Source organism: Cariama cristata, unplaced genomic scaffold, assembly GCF_000690535.1.
Source record: "Cariama cristata isolate BGI_N322 unplaced genomic scaffold, ASM69053v1 scaffold18476, whole genome shotgun sequence".
Lineage (NCBI taxonomy): Eukaryota > Metazoa > Chordata > Aves > Cariamiformes > Cariamidae > Cariama > Cariama cristata.
This window is the reverse complement of record NW_009622898.1, coordinates 31,612-46,137: the sequence shown is the minus strand read 5'-3', so window position 1 is coordinate 46,137 and position 14,526 is coordinate 31,612. Positions and strand designations below refer to the sequence as shown.

At 42.5% G+C, this 14,526-nt stretch overlaps 1 protein-coding gene across 1 annotated transcript in view; it reads right to left on the bottom strand.

Annotated features, from left to right (window-relative positions):
• Window positions 1-12,558: 12,558 nt before the first annotated feature.
• Window positions 12,559-14,526, bottom strand: part of STX7 (syntaxin 7) — a 26,729-nt gene continuing 24,761 nt past the window's right edge. The window contains exon 9 of the mRNA XM_009702528.1: window positions 12,559-13,985. Within this exon, the coding sequence (XP_009700830.1) occupies window positions 13,893-13,985 (93 nt within the window). The 3' untranslated portion in view covers window positions 12,559-13,892. The remainder of the gene's footprint in view (window positions 13,986-14,526) is intronic.

Here is a 14,526-nt window from a genome sequence, read left to right as displayed (position 1 = left end):
TGTTTCTGCACCTTGGTTTACGGCCCTAAACACTCCCTAACCCAGTGCTTCCAAATGAGCAGACCCAAAATCATGCTTTTAAAGCTTTTAAACTAGCCTAGGTCATGATAGTTTTGACAAGAAATTGCCTTTTGTTTGTTTGTTTGTTTTTTTTCCCCAGGTTTCTTATACAGCCCTGCCCTGTATATGTACGAGGAAGTCTTGTAATCGCTTGGCAACACCACCATTCACCTTCACCTTCTCAGCAGCTGGCTGTGTAGAGAGGGGTCTGCATGGATGGTTTATGACCATACAAGAATGTCATACCTGGTAAAACATTCTCCCATGCTTGGTTTGGTCATTTAACAGTTACTCTAATAGAATTGTTTATACTTTTTCATTCTTATTCTTTTATAATACAGCTGTGTTGAGGATACAGTGTCATCAGTACATGTTATTTTATGAATCACCAACATTTTTTTCAAGGACGTTATACAAGTGCAGCAGAAGAAACACTAAGTATGATAGAGGGATTTCTAGACTTTTTGAGAATGTTTAAGTCCAGACCACAACAGATCACAGACATTTGTTCTAAACATCAGGAGAAGAGCAGCGGTCAGATGTTCCCGTATGAGCACTACTGCACAGATTCGCAACTGTCTAACGTTCACAGACAGAACTATTTTCAAATTCGGGCTCACTTCACCAAAGCTGGAATCTTCCAAACACAACTAAACAAATCATTGCTCGGAGCACACAATACCAATCCAAAGCATGAATATGTGTTATTTCAATTTTTGGTGATGACAGGTTTGTTAATATACCCATGAGACTGAAGCCTAAAACCCATACTTACATCAGCAACCTTTCTAAGTGTGACCGTACCAGCTGGGCTCGGTACCCACGGACTATTTACAGGGACTTCTGGGTGACGCTGGATTTAACACTTTCTGCCGGCGACACGAATTTGGGCCCTTGTTTGCTTTCTCAGATGGCTCCAGGCGCACTAAGCTGCGTGGGTGTGAAGAGAGAACAAAGATCATGCAGAAGCGACTGCCTATTTGCTGGCTTTTGTTTTAACTGAGGCTTTAATTCCTTTTGTATTAGTCACAAGTCATGATATTAACAAAATACATAGATAATCCCATTTTGACAAAACATCGCTGGGCTGAGGGAAAAAGAGACTACCTCTTCCAATAACTGAGCTTGCTTTGAACTTCCAGAAGCTGCAGTTCTTTAATACGAAAAGCTGACAAGTAAAATAAAAAGAACTCCTAAATGTTTATTTTAATTTAGGAAAACATTTACTTTTAAATACGGAGATCATGAATGATTACTTGATTCCTTACTTCAGGTCAGGTTGCATGGTCATCTGACGGTTGGGGTGGAGGAAAGCGGGAAGGGGTTGCACAAGATGACAGGGACACCCCCCGCCCCTTACTCTGCTATGGAAGTGCCAAAGCAGAGGCTGTCCTTTCCCCACTGCCAAAGAGAAAACATTTCTGTGAGAAAAAGGCATAAAGATAGGAAAACAGCTCTGACTCCCATTCCTGCAGGCTTGGGTGTCAGAGCTGGCCAGTCTACAAGCTGTAAACCATCGGCAGTGCCCCTTTCCCAAAGCCGGCGGCTCCGGGGGTGTGCTGGGGGCCGGGCAAGCCAGACTCCCGCAGCGATTGCACAAGCGGACTATTAACAGGACAAATAGAAAAGCAGTGGCTTTTGTGCAATCTGGATACGAGAATACATGTGTACAAAACAATCTTCTCAAACCTCCCTCCCCATGGAGATCAGAGGCATCCTCAAACTGCGTTTTTGCAAAGGATCCCTTTTTTTGCCTTAAATGCCCCATGCTGATGCCAAGATTTCACGCAGCGGCCTTGGGCGGTGCTGTGTGGTGCTGTGGCCTCTGAAGCACCTTGAAAACAGAAAATTCTTCCACAGTCCGTGATTTCTTTATGATACAGCATTTTGAGGACAAGTAATGTTTTCATACGCTACTCTAGCTCAGAGCAGGAAAAGAAGGTGGGGTTTTTTTTCCTCCCCTTTTCTTTCCTCCAATAAGAGAAACATTGCTCCACTGAGATCAGCCAGATACAGAAATTCCTCAGCAGGGAAAACTACAGGGAATTACAATCCCTGCTGGGAGGGGCAATTCCAATAGATAGGATTTCCATTTCTCCTTTGGGAAGGGATATAGGACAAAGTAAGACAGGCCACCAAGACAGCAGTGTTGGGGAATTGCTCTGGGCCCAGAGAAGCTCTCCTTCTTCAGGGACCAGTCCCACCAGCTCTGCCTGGGCAACTTCTACCACCTCTTTGCACACTTCCAGTCTCTGAAGTTAAGCCCTTTAAAGACACTGGTTCCCAAAACCACATCTTCCTTGCCCAGCCAACACACTACTAGCACTTATCAGCAAAACTTACCAACAGCGTTTGCTTTCCGACGGCCCCTTGCCCTGTTAGTGTTTTACGGATCTGCTTTAAAATGCCAATACTACTATTGCCAGCAGACAATGATTTGTTCTGGCAGCATAATGCTCTGGAGCTTACATATCTGGGCCCATAATAGTTCTGCTTTTGAAGCAGAGCTCCTCGAGGAAGCAGTGAATTCACCTTTCTCCCCCAAACCCTGTCTGGAAGCTGGAGAAGAGGGTCACAGCACACATCCATCTGTGGTCACAACCTCAGAAGACTCATGTGATACCAATGCTGTTGTCAACCGCTTCTTTCCAACCTAGTTGCACAATGTGTCATTTTCAGTAAGTAGTGGCATTTCATGGACTTTAAATCATAATGTCTTTTTTGTTTAGCTTCATTCATCTCTCTATTCCTACAAGCCTGACATCGCAACAGCCAAACTCTCAGTTTTCCATTGAATAGATGGTCTACGAGTAATGAACCTTGGTTTGTTGGTGCTGTACTGTAATTTCACAGTGCTAAGTATAGATCAGAGTCTGACTTCTCAGCATTTTTCAGGAGCTTCTGTATTATTTTAACACTATATTCTTGTTGTCTGTGGTAGGATGAGAAGTTACAGTCCAAACCCAGACTTCCCTGCAAATTGCTAGTTTATGTGCTCACAGCCTCTTGTCAGAGATTTCTCTGTGAAATACATCACTGCTAGCTCAGGAGACATCCACAGTCACCTGTTTATTCTTCAGGCAAATCTTCATCTGGACTAATGATCTATAAAAACACCCTCAAGGGTTTTCCAGACAGCATCTGCAGATCTTGGGCTGCAAATCTTGCCCTCCATATTACCAAACTGGGCTCTTAGAGCTGGTGGAAAAATGTCACCAAGAGGGTGACCGTTGTGCAGGTTGTCCAGGTCACTCTGATCCTTTTTGAGAGAAGAGACGGCCTAGGTAGGAATGCCACAGCATCTCAGGCTTCAGACTCTACCACGAGGCACTTGCCTGAGGTTCAAGCGTACAAATAGGGTTTGTTGGTTTGATTAGTTTGGCTTTTTGGTTTTTTTGGGGGGTTTTTTTGTGGTTGTTCTTTTTGTGTGTGTGTGTCTCTGGTTTTTTTTGTTGTGTTTTGGTTTGGGTTTTTTTTTCTGTTTTTGTTTGTTTGTTTGTTTTTAAATTATTTCCCCATCATTACCTCAGATGCAGCACAGTTCTGAGATGCAGTTGTCACCTACTTGCTCTCATCCCAGATGACACCCATGCACCAGCCCAGACTAGTCCCAGTCTTGTGCCATCCTGTTAAATCTACTTCGTCCGCTTGCCCACAGCATCTTTAACAAAGTAAACACTCCAGGTACTTTGGCACCCATTAAAAGCAAATCAGTACTATTAGCACCGTAATGACTAATAGTCATTAAGCACTACTCAGCACAGCGGGAAGTATGCTGTAATGCATACCCACAGAAAATTTTATAACCCTGGATAAGTAGAAAAAACAAAACAACAAACAGCTCCTAAAAAAAGCTCTTGTTACAGACTGGGTTAATCCATATTAAATTTGCATTCTCCTTTCTCATTTTGATTTGCGAACCCCATATGTTTGTTTCTTTAGCACTCAGGAATTTCTGATCAAACAAATGGTTTCCTGATAAAGCATTTGATAAGAGTGTGCTTTTTGCCTGTCTTAAACGCTTCTGGCCTGATTTTATTAAGGACCTTATCAAAAGATCCTCTGTGTATCTACATGGCAAAGCCTAACCAGGAAAGACTGAGGACCAAGCTGAGGAAACTCCTCCCTTCTCCCTTTTGGAACAACCACTGAAGGCCAGCCCAAATTTGGGGCTTAAAAAAAAAGGTTTAGTTGCCAGACGAAAATATTCAAAGTGTCCTTGGCATCAAAGAGCAGCATGTCAGATAAGCATAAGGCCTTACTACATCTTCAGTACCTACCATGGTATTTTGAATACACCTTTCAAAAAAATCAATCTTGATCAGTCTTGCCCTTGCGTTCCTGTGTGGATCAGAGTTGCTGCATCCAAGCAGAGAACACAGCTTGGGGCAGGGTTCTTGCTAGAAACATCCCAACAGAATAGCACAGGAGCATCGCAGATATGATTTTGGTGTAAAGGAACAAACAATGCATTGGGAACAGCCCATTTCCTTGACCAGCACCTTCCCGACAGAACAGCAGAGATGAGGGGGCACAGAAGTAATTAAGAACCAAAAGTAATTAAACAACAACACTCTTGGACCATTTGCAACCTTAAGGATACTGTAAAGGCAAATATATTTATGCCTTTCTGAAATTGTGAATATGATTTAATAAAATATCTGACTTGCTAAGAGTCTAGTTTTTTGGGACTGGTATATATTTTGTCTTATAACAACGCATGCATAGCCAAACTGAATTATGCCTGTATATCTCAATGTCTTGATATTACTGTGATGCCATTACTTTGGTCTTCTTAATCCTTTTACAAGCCTTCCTAACACATTCTACCTCTACTTCAGTCCTCCTTATGTTTTCACTCCAAACACACCCCTCCCAGAAAACACGAACACAACTGGGAAGACAAGAAAAGTTTGGGGATCTGAACACATCCCTAGGTTCAGAACAAAAATGACTCCACCAGACTACTGAAGCCTCAGGATACAAACAAAACACAATATGCAGAAAAGCTCCTGTTTTTTTCCCCTCCCAAAGCTGTAAAACAACAACAGCAAAGATGGTTTTTCTGGCTGTAGAGAGGGCCAGCTTTAGGCGGCTATTCATAGAAGAGCAATTTCCAAAATTTGAGTCATCTGTACTGGGTGACAGTCAGCCACCATTTATTGCCCAGAACAATGCTGCATAGTGTTACTCAGTGCAACCCTCCGCAGTCATGTCCAGTTTCTCAGAGCTACAGTTGTTATATTTATTTCTGCCCTTCTCTATAGCACAAGCTATAGAAAGATCCTTTTCTGTCTCCCCTACCTCATTCTCTCCCCTCAAATATTTTTCTTACTTTCATTTAGTCCTGTGGTCTTTATGTAATATTTCTGGGTTTTCAGAGCTCTTCTAGTCTATGTGCATGGTTTACAAAATATCCCTTTAGCCTTTTTATGCAGAGTTGTGTTTGCAAATGGATGAATCACAAACCTCATACTTTTTTTTTTTTTTTGAGAAATAATTTCTACTGAAAATCCAGAGGAGTTGCAGTTTAGCTAGAGAGTTTATGGTTATCTTATGTCTGGGGGAAAAGAGAAACTTGAGGTCAAATTTCCACTGTCCTGGCAATGTTTAGAAGTAAATCAGGGGAGGAGGCAGAGGAGATGACAGGAGAGTTGACTTGCAAGGAAATGCTTGGCTCGCTGGGCACTTGCCTGTTTTCAGGTGCAATTCCATCATAAAATCAGAACTGTAGGGATTAAAAAAAAAAAGAAAGAAAAAAAATCTCACTCCAGTGTCTGCCAGAAGAAACAAACTGAAAAGAGCTACACTGAGATCAAGGCTACAACTGGTTGAGAAGTTCATGGAAGTTACTGAATTGATGATGTCAAATTGCCCCATCACTGAATGCCTTTGACACTGAGTGAATAAAATGTTTGTTCCCAGCCTCGAACTACTGGCTTGCGTAGCAATCATGTAGCCAACCTAGATGACCTTATTTGCAGAAAGCAAACTGGCACAATGGGGTCGGCAGAACCTTAAAGCAGAGTTGGTTCTGTCCATATGGGCTGCCAGGAGAAGGCAGGAGCAGGGGAAAAGCTGCCAGTAGGAAAGGCAAGACCAGGATATATTGTGCAAAGGGTTGCTTTTAAAAAAAATTGCCTCCCGTCTGGGTGAGTTGGTGAGGGGAGTGTAGAGAAGATGCTGAAGGAGGAGAGTCCAAGCCCTGAAGAGGGACCTGGGTTTCTGAGGGCACCACTCCAAGGGTGGCAAAGCCCGAGAGGTGAATTCTAGCACTGGTTGCCTTCTCTCTGCTGGTCTGTGCATCTCCCACACTCTGTGAATCAGATACAACCCCCCCTTGCAAAAAACGGTGTTTGTTTCTCCTGTTAAGTTTCTGCAAGGACAAACTGTAAGCAGTGCTTCACAGAGACAGTTTCAAAGGGACAGGGACATTACGTGGTTAAGGAGAATGACCCGGCAGCAGCTGCAGGGTCTCAGTCCTTATGGACAGTCACGATCCGCCCCAAACAAAGGTCATGGGAATCCTGTTGAAACAGCTCAACTTCCCAGGTAGCTGCTTGTTTAGTTTAGCATAACGAGCAACCAAGAAAATATCTTACACATCTTAGATATCATACTGATATTTTTCCTGAATAAATCCCAAATAGCATATAATCCACTACCCTTGGTTTATACAGCACTGAAAGCAAATCTGTGTATTTCAAAATATCTTTTATATTCCAGATTTTTTTAACAAAATCCCTACTCCTTAAAACAGATTAGGAGAAGGTGCTTTCTACCCTTCCTTGAAGCATCCAGATAGCAAAACTGTGAAAGAAACTTCCACAAAAGGCATAACAAAGGAATTCTTCACTCATCTCAAGGCATCACAGACTTTAACAAGAGCCAGTCCAACACTCATCTGCAAAGCAACTCTTAAGAGATACCCAAGTGGCTCTCTCCAATAATCCAGCTGCATTTTCTCACCGTAATTTCAGATTCTTCAGGTGTTCAAACACCTGACTCTATTCCTATTTGCAACCAGATAAGCTTAAATGACTACCACATCCCACGCCAGCACGTGATGGCTGACCCGGCCGCCGAAGAACCCTTTCCCCGACTCTAAAACTCAGACATCAGAGACACACGCATCTATTCCTCTTGCAGCAGCTGGTATTTAAGAGCATTTCATCCTTTAAATGAAAAACCTACCTTTGCCTTAAAACTTGAAAGTTCATGATGCCCTGTGCTTTTGTCTGGGGGCTGCAGTAGAAGGATGGTGGCTCACTGCTGCAGGGACAGCCCCTCTCCCCCTAGAACTTCAAGGCTTGTGGTTCCCAGCTTGGGAATATACAAACTAGTTTATAAATGAACAGAAACAATGCAGATCAGGGACAATTGCTCTAGTTTCCTTCTCTGTTTAAAGTTTTCTTTTTATAATTTTAAATAATGATTTGCTGAAGACATCAAAACGAAGGCTGAGGCAGGATAAGAAAGCCTCAACTTGTTTTTGTCATCTTACAAAGACAGTTTAAATCTACTTTTTAATAAGCATTTCTAATCCTCCAAGCTTCTTCAGCCTAATTCTCCCTGACAACACAGTGGCTAGTCTCCAAGATTGTATTTATGCTTTATCTGGTTGAAGAAGAGCTGTCAGGGAATGGCATATCCGACAATGAGGCTTCTCCCTATTTCAGTGACACTCTGTGGCAGAGAAGTTCTTGAAGAGCACAAGACACAAAGGTCTAATTCTTCCCTTGTGCTGGGCTCTGGGAACCTAATTTGGGGTTTTCAGTTCCTTCTGCAGAGAGAACATCCAGGCGTTTGCGAAGGAGGTGAGGAGGGAGGAAACACGGCGCAGATGGCAGGGAATATATTCATCTACCCTCTCTGCAAGTTGCTGGCTGGTGTTCTCCTTTAGAGCAGAGAAGATGCTCTCCTTGTCCCTGCTTACCTCCTGTAGATCCATCCTCCTGTCCATCCATCTGACGGGCTCGGGAGCAGCTGAAGCTGTCGCTGAGGAATTCGCTGTGGGTCCTGAGCGTAGCTGAGTCCTCCCTCCTCAGCTGCAAGCTTGGCAGTTGCAGGAATAGCTCCAGCAGCTTTTCCTTTTTTGAGTAAAGGCGGGAAGGTGTATTATACTGCCTGGATTATGCAGTTTGCCTGCTCCTTCCCACCTTTATTACCCCTTCAGACTTCAATCTACACTGGCAAAGACCAAACATTTTCCACATAAACATTAAATAAAGAAAAAACATGATCGTAACTCAGTCCAGGATGGATCTTGAAGAACCTGGGGCAGGGGGCCATGTGAACAGTGCTGCTAGCAACTTCAAATTTTCCTATTTTTCATTTTTACTTTTTTCTACCCACTTTTTGCAAGGCATGTTTTAAAATGTGACATTAATAAAAACAAAGCTGCAATCTGATTAATTTTCTTGTGCTAACAAGCCTTTTAATCTAGATTTTTTTTGTCTTATATCAGAAAAATCTATTTTATCAGCAGTAGCAAAGAAGCACTATGTTCGTGGACAGAGACACAACTACTAAAGAGCAGACACAGTGAGTATTTATTCTTTAGAATATTCTTGCAAATATAGAATCACAGAATCATAGAATAAGTTTGGGTTGGAAGGGACCTTTAAAGCTCATCTAGTCCAACCCCCCTGCAATAAGCAGGGGCATCTTCAATCAGACCAGCTTGCTCAGAGCCCCATCCAACCTGACCCTGAATGTGTCCATGGATGAGGCATCCACAACTTCTCTGGTCAACCTCTGCCCGTGTCTCACCACCCTCAGAGTAAAAAATGTCCTCCTCATATATAGTCTGAATCTACCCTCTTTTAGTTTAAAACTGTTATCCCTTGTCCAGTTGCAATAGGCCCTATTAAAAAGTTTGTCCCCATCTTTCTAAGCCCCCTTTAGGTACTGGAAGGCTGCTCTAAGGTCTCCCCAGAGCCTTCTCTTCTGCAGGCTGAACAACCCCAACTCTCTCAGCCTGACTTCACAGCAGAGGTGCTCCAACCCTCGGGTCATCTTCGTGGCCTCCTCTGGACCCGCTCCACATCAACAAGTGTGATGTATTCCCTTACCCCGAGTACCTTTCTGACATTTGGAATAGGAGCAAAATGAATCACCGCAGCTGGGTTCAAGCCTAGACATTCAAAACAGCCAATGAGAGAAGCAGAGAATCAGTTGTATAAATAGCAAATTATGACATCGTTTGGCACTCTCATGATGTTCTACTTGAAGGAATACAGCATGCCTTTCGAACATGAACATTACTGTTACTTTTTCTGGTTCTTTCTGGGTTTGTAGAATTCCTTACGGTTGTGCAAATACTTAGCTTCCTTTATCATTGACTATGTTCAGGACACACAAAGACCTAAAATGCCTTGTTATCTGCACGCTTAAGCTACAGAAACTTCTGCAGGTTCAGGGGCACCATCGGAGGCACATTCAAGGACAAAGACATCTGAAAGCTGATCGCTTTCAGATACTTATTTCTTGCAACTCTATGTTGCAACAGCATCTAGAATGGCTCTGCAGGTGGGCACCTCATCAGAGAATAATTACTCCTCACTCCACAACAGCTTTGGGTGAGAGATTTGGACTTAATTGCAAACTGAAAAGGAAAGCTGCATGGTATGCACTTAAGCACTACTTTGCACCGTGGGTATCATAAGAAACAGAAAGTCATCAACTGTTGATATCCAGCAGCAAGGAGATCTCTGCTCTTCCCTCTCTCACTAACCTTCTGCTCCTGAAAGCATCAAACAGATTCAACCAGAATTAAACAAATGCAAAGCAAGTCAGCTCTTCCAAACGTGATACCCAGCAACACAAACAGTCCTTGAAACATCCCAAACCGGTGATCAACTACAAGGGTGCTTGATCTTTCAGACTTTACTAACAGATTATGTCATTATCTCCCTCTCCCCACCTTTTGACCCCTTACTTTCCAAGATTAAAATTTTTTTCATTGGTTTCAAACTACTTTTGATGCTCAAAACCTAGACCATACTTCTGACATCAAACATATTTGCCGACTGTACGCACACAGAGTGCATGTGGGAGACTTGTGAAGGCTCTCAGGTACAAAGTTAGTTCGGGGATATTGTATACCCTGCTGGTTATCAAGAACAATTTCCAAGGGGGGAGGTGCAGGGGAAGAAGAAAAAAAAAAAAAAAGCAAGCCTTTAAAAAGCAGTCTGCCCCTGTGATTTTCAGCTCTGAAAAAGCAAGAAAGAACAGAAAAGCACCCCTGGTGTGTGGTTAAGATAACTACAAAGGAACTATTCTTACCAGGTTCCTTCAGTAAAATGAAGGGTGCTTTGATTGCATTTTTTTGGCCTTGCTAATCTGACAGATATTGATGGATAATTTGCAACAGCCAAAATCTTTGTTCTAAAAACACTGACTCATACATGTTACATCCAGATGTTTTACTGGGTTCTTAACAGATATCAAAGCTTTCTTTAAATACTTGGAAATTGCATTTTAGACGTTTAAGAGTGTATGCATGCAGGGGAGGGAAAAAATAGCGAGGAGCTCCATTAAGAGCAGCTTAAAAAGGAGTATTTATGCCCTCCAACGTGGATGATTTAAATAAAACACACACACACACACACACACACACACCCCCCACTTTGTTTCTGCCTAATCAAGTTTGAAAATGAATCACACCAAGATTCTTAATGAGCAATTAGGGCCTTGCAGGCTGGTCTCTCCAACAGGTACAGGAGCTGGTGTGGAAACGCTCCGGCAGTGATGTCCCCGCCAGCCCCTGCCTCAGGGCCGGGCCAGCAGCAGCAGCCCAGCCTGTGGGAACCAGCCAGGCCCCTCTGGTCGCCCAGACGGAGACATCCCCATGACTTCTGGCAGTTGCCCCTTCATCTCTTCCAGAGGCAAAGGGCTCCGGTGTCACCCCCACTTCCACTGGGATTCAAGAAAGGAAGAAGTCTTTCACCTGAGAGCACATGGGGGAGGCACTCCCACACCATAAGCAGTCTTTTGAGTAGATGATGAACGAAAGCAAGCGATGCACGCACCGTGCGCTTCTCCCCGACAGTGCCCGAACCACCACCACTGGCGAGCAGTTGAACAGGCACACGACTCTAAAAATAAAGAGCCAGCTCCATGTGGGAAATAAAGACATGCAGACAAATCAGACACAGAAGAACAAGAGCCGAGGCAGCAGGTTGGGGGGAAGGGAGGGAGTGGGTGGGAAATGCAGTGCTGTGCAACTCGCAGAATTTCTGAGTCATTCAAAATTGTTGCCCCAGTCTGATTCTCACCAGCTGCTGATGGATGAAGCTTTATGTTCTGGCTATTCTGCTTTGCAGTCACTGCTGGATAAATTCAGTAAGGAGGGTATTCATCCCTTCATAAGGTAAACAGGCAATCAGTAAATATACAATTTCATCCCAAGATGAGCAATATTCTTCAACTTGGTAAGCCTTTTAGGAGAGAACCCTCCTGGTAGAAAACCAACCAGACAGACAAATCGCAATGCATACGTAATGTGACAACTATCAAGCACAGACAGAATATCTGATCTGCCAGGAGTCAGAGTTGCGGATCTGCTGCTGAAAGTGCTGCTTTTCTTTCCCCAGCATGTCAGTGGAATCAGTCAGTCACTGACAGAAGCAGGTTATTAGATATTGCAACAGACAAAACGATCTCCTGGGCAAGTAGGATTGGGCCATTCCTCTGCGCCTGTTTGCAGTAGTGTAAACAGTTTGTTGAACATTAAGGTCAGGAAACTTCCAAAGTCAGTTTTAGACAGTTCACTGGTGAGAAAGCTACTCAGCCAAAATGCTGACTGCTCTTCTAGTTTAGACTCACATTGTTTGGAAACAAAAAAAAAAAGAAGGCATTACTGCATCACTAGTGCCAGCCTTACCATGGCTGGCAGGGGCCCGAAGTGTATCTGATGGTTATTTAACAAGTAAGGGTAAATGGAGTCCCAGCTTCACTCCCAGCACAAAGGCAGCCACAGGAGCACCATAGCTTGGATCTCAACGCACACAAGTCCATACTGCAACTTAAATTAAATTAAATTCCCCTTTCAGTATCAGAGATGTTTTCCATGTTACATAGAACATAATCATGCAGTTTCATAGGACTTACTTTTCCTGCACTGCTTTTGGAATCCAAACACAGCAGCACAAGCCTCCTTCCCACACCACGGATTCCCATCCTTCAAAAGTTTCATGCTATGCCGAAGGAGAGCCAGTAACCGCGTACCCTCAGCGCTCGCCGTCAGCAGCCACACAGAGCGAAGCAGCCTTTCCTCCCGACACTGGGCTCACACGGGTAGGAATGCAAGATCCAGGAGCAACTTCATTAACCATGTGAAGTGCAGCACAGGAACAGAGGTCCCTCTGGGCTGATTAGCCAGCAGAGCCAAAATTCTCTGAAGTTGTTCAGAGAAGTTGCAATCATTGACATAAAGTGAAAGAGGACAGCTCTGCTTGTAAAGATGGATTCTGAAAAAAGGAATTACTAGAAAAATGTACTCTTTAAAAAGACGTTTATTTTGGTTGCAAGGTTACAATTCTGAAGTCCATTTATGCTTATAGTTAGATTGTTCCCAAATAGTATTTCATAGCTCACCATGTAAACGGTGCATTCTCTATCAGTCTAGTGTACAAGAATTTTATAAAATACAGATTAAGTGACTTTTTCATCTGTACACTTTTCAGATTAGTTCACCAAGATCAATTAAAAAGGCAAATAGATTAATTGGCAAAAAAGTGTTGTTACATTTTTAGTATATTAGTACAAAATGGCACAAAAGGAAAAAGGTTGTTTTAAAGGCTATATGCCTCAAACGTCTTAAACAGTTTGAATCAGTTCAACTGATTTCATCTTAATTTCAAATACCACTGTTGAACCTGGAATTGAACTTGTAATCTTCTTTTCTTCAGCTTTACGAAAGACCTCACATACAACTTTGGACCTGTTCATGGAAACCGAATCACAGCAGTTTCAGAACAGTGACATTCAAGTGCAGTTAGGAAGTTGGGAATTTCTATTCTTCCCAGTAAGTCTAAGAATTCACAGACTAGAGCTTATTTTTATCTAGCTAAGCTCATTGATGCACACTTCAGATGCAAAGATACCAGCCGTGTGCACATAAAACACAGTATTTCTTAATGCAAGAACTGAATCAAAAAACCCACATAATTACATCATCTACCCTACCTACCTTTGCAGGAGGCTTCCAGGCACAACCATACTCAATGCCAGATACAGAGATATATGAAGCATCTAAAAGATTTCAGGCAAACTGAAGGCTTAATTCAAAGGCTTCAGTTATAAAAGAGAGATCACACCAACTTCAGCAACCTACATTTTATTTTTGAACCACCCATATCAAATGGGCAGGCGGGCAGGATGGAAGAGGAAGAGTTAGAAAGACATTTCTAACTTAAAAATAAATTCTGAGATGTGAATTCATTGCCTCAAGCAACAATTCACGAGTTTGTTTTGGCAGCAACGTTTAGCAATATCCCAAAAGATAATTACCCACCCCATCAAAACTAATTATCAGGATTTTGATTAGCCCCCTAAACCTTAAGAGGTTTTTATGTTTAAGTGAATGGAGCAGTTTATGACCTTGACTGTTTTTTTCTGGTAAGACAGCAGCCACACCCAAGAGGGCAGGCAGTTATACTGACAGTAGTACTGAGAACGTTACTTCTCAGGTTAAAACAAAAAGTCTTATAAAAAAAAGTGTGATGAAGTACAGAACCATTATTTTACTCAGCTTCACAATGAACAAACCATGACTAAGAATTTCCTTTTATAATTTAAATATCAGTTACAATGCTTTCTCCAGACACTTATTTTGTAGCTAACCATATGACAATTCCAAGAAGCAATATTCCAACAGCAAGTATAATCATGAGGATGCACATCTTCTTTCGGGACCTTTGCTGCCAATAGAGAAAACAACAAGTTGATTGAAAACTGCACCACCACATCAGAAGACAACTCATATGCTTTTATGTGCAATGTAACTAAATTGTGTCCTTACTAATAACAAGTCATATGAAGTTGTTCAAGGAAAAAAAAAAAAGAGCTAAGTTACCCACAACTTACTTCTATCGCTCTATTATTCAACAGAACGATTTCAGTGGTATTTTCTGGCATACATAATAAACTAATGAAAGCAAATGCAATAACGTAATCAGTGGATGTAATTAGAACACTGGAGGAAAGAAAATGTGAGAGAGCAGGTGATGGCATATAGAGGAAAATGACAATCAATCTGCAGAGTAGAGGAGGTAGAAATGGTCAGCTAGAAAATAAATATTTAAAGACTATTATTGTACATACAGATGGGGACAACTGCAATTTTAGACTTCTGGAAGATTGACTTTGCATCTATTCATAGAGTTATTTTACAGTGGTTTTTGCCAAGTTTCTTAGGTACCATTTGCTCTTAGAAAAAAATGGGGGGCGGGGGGGGGGGGG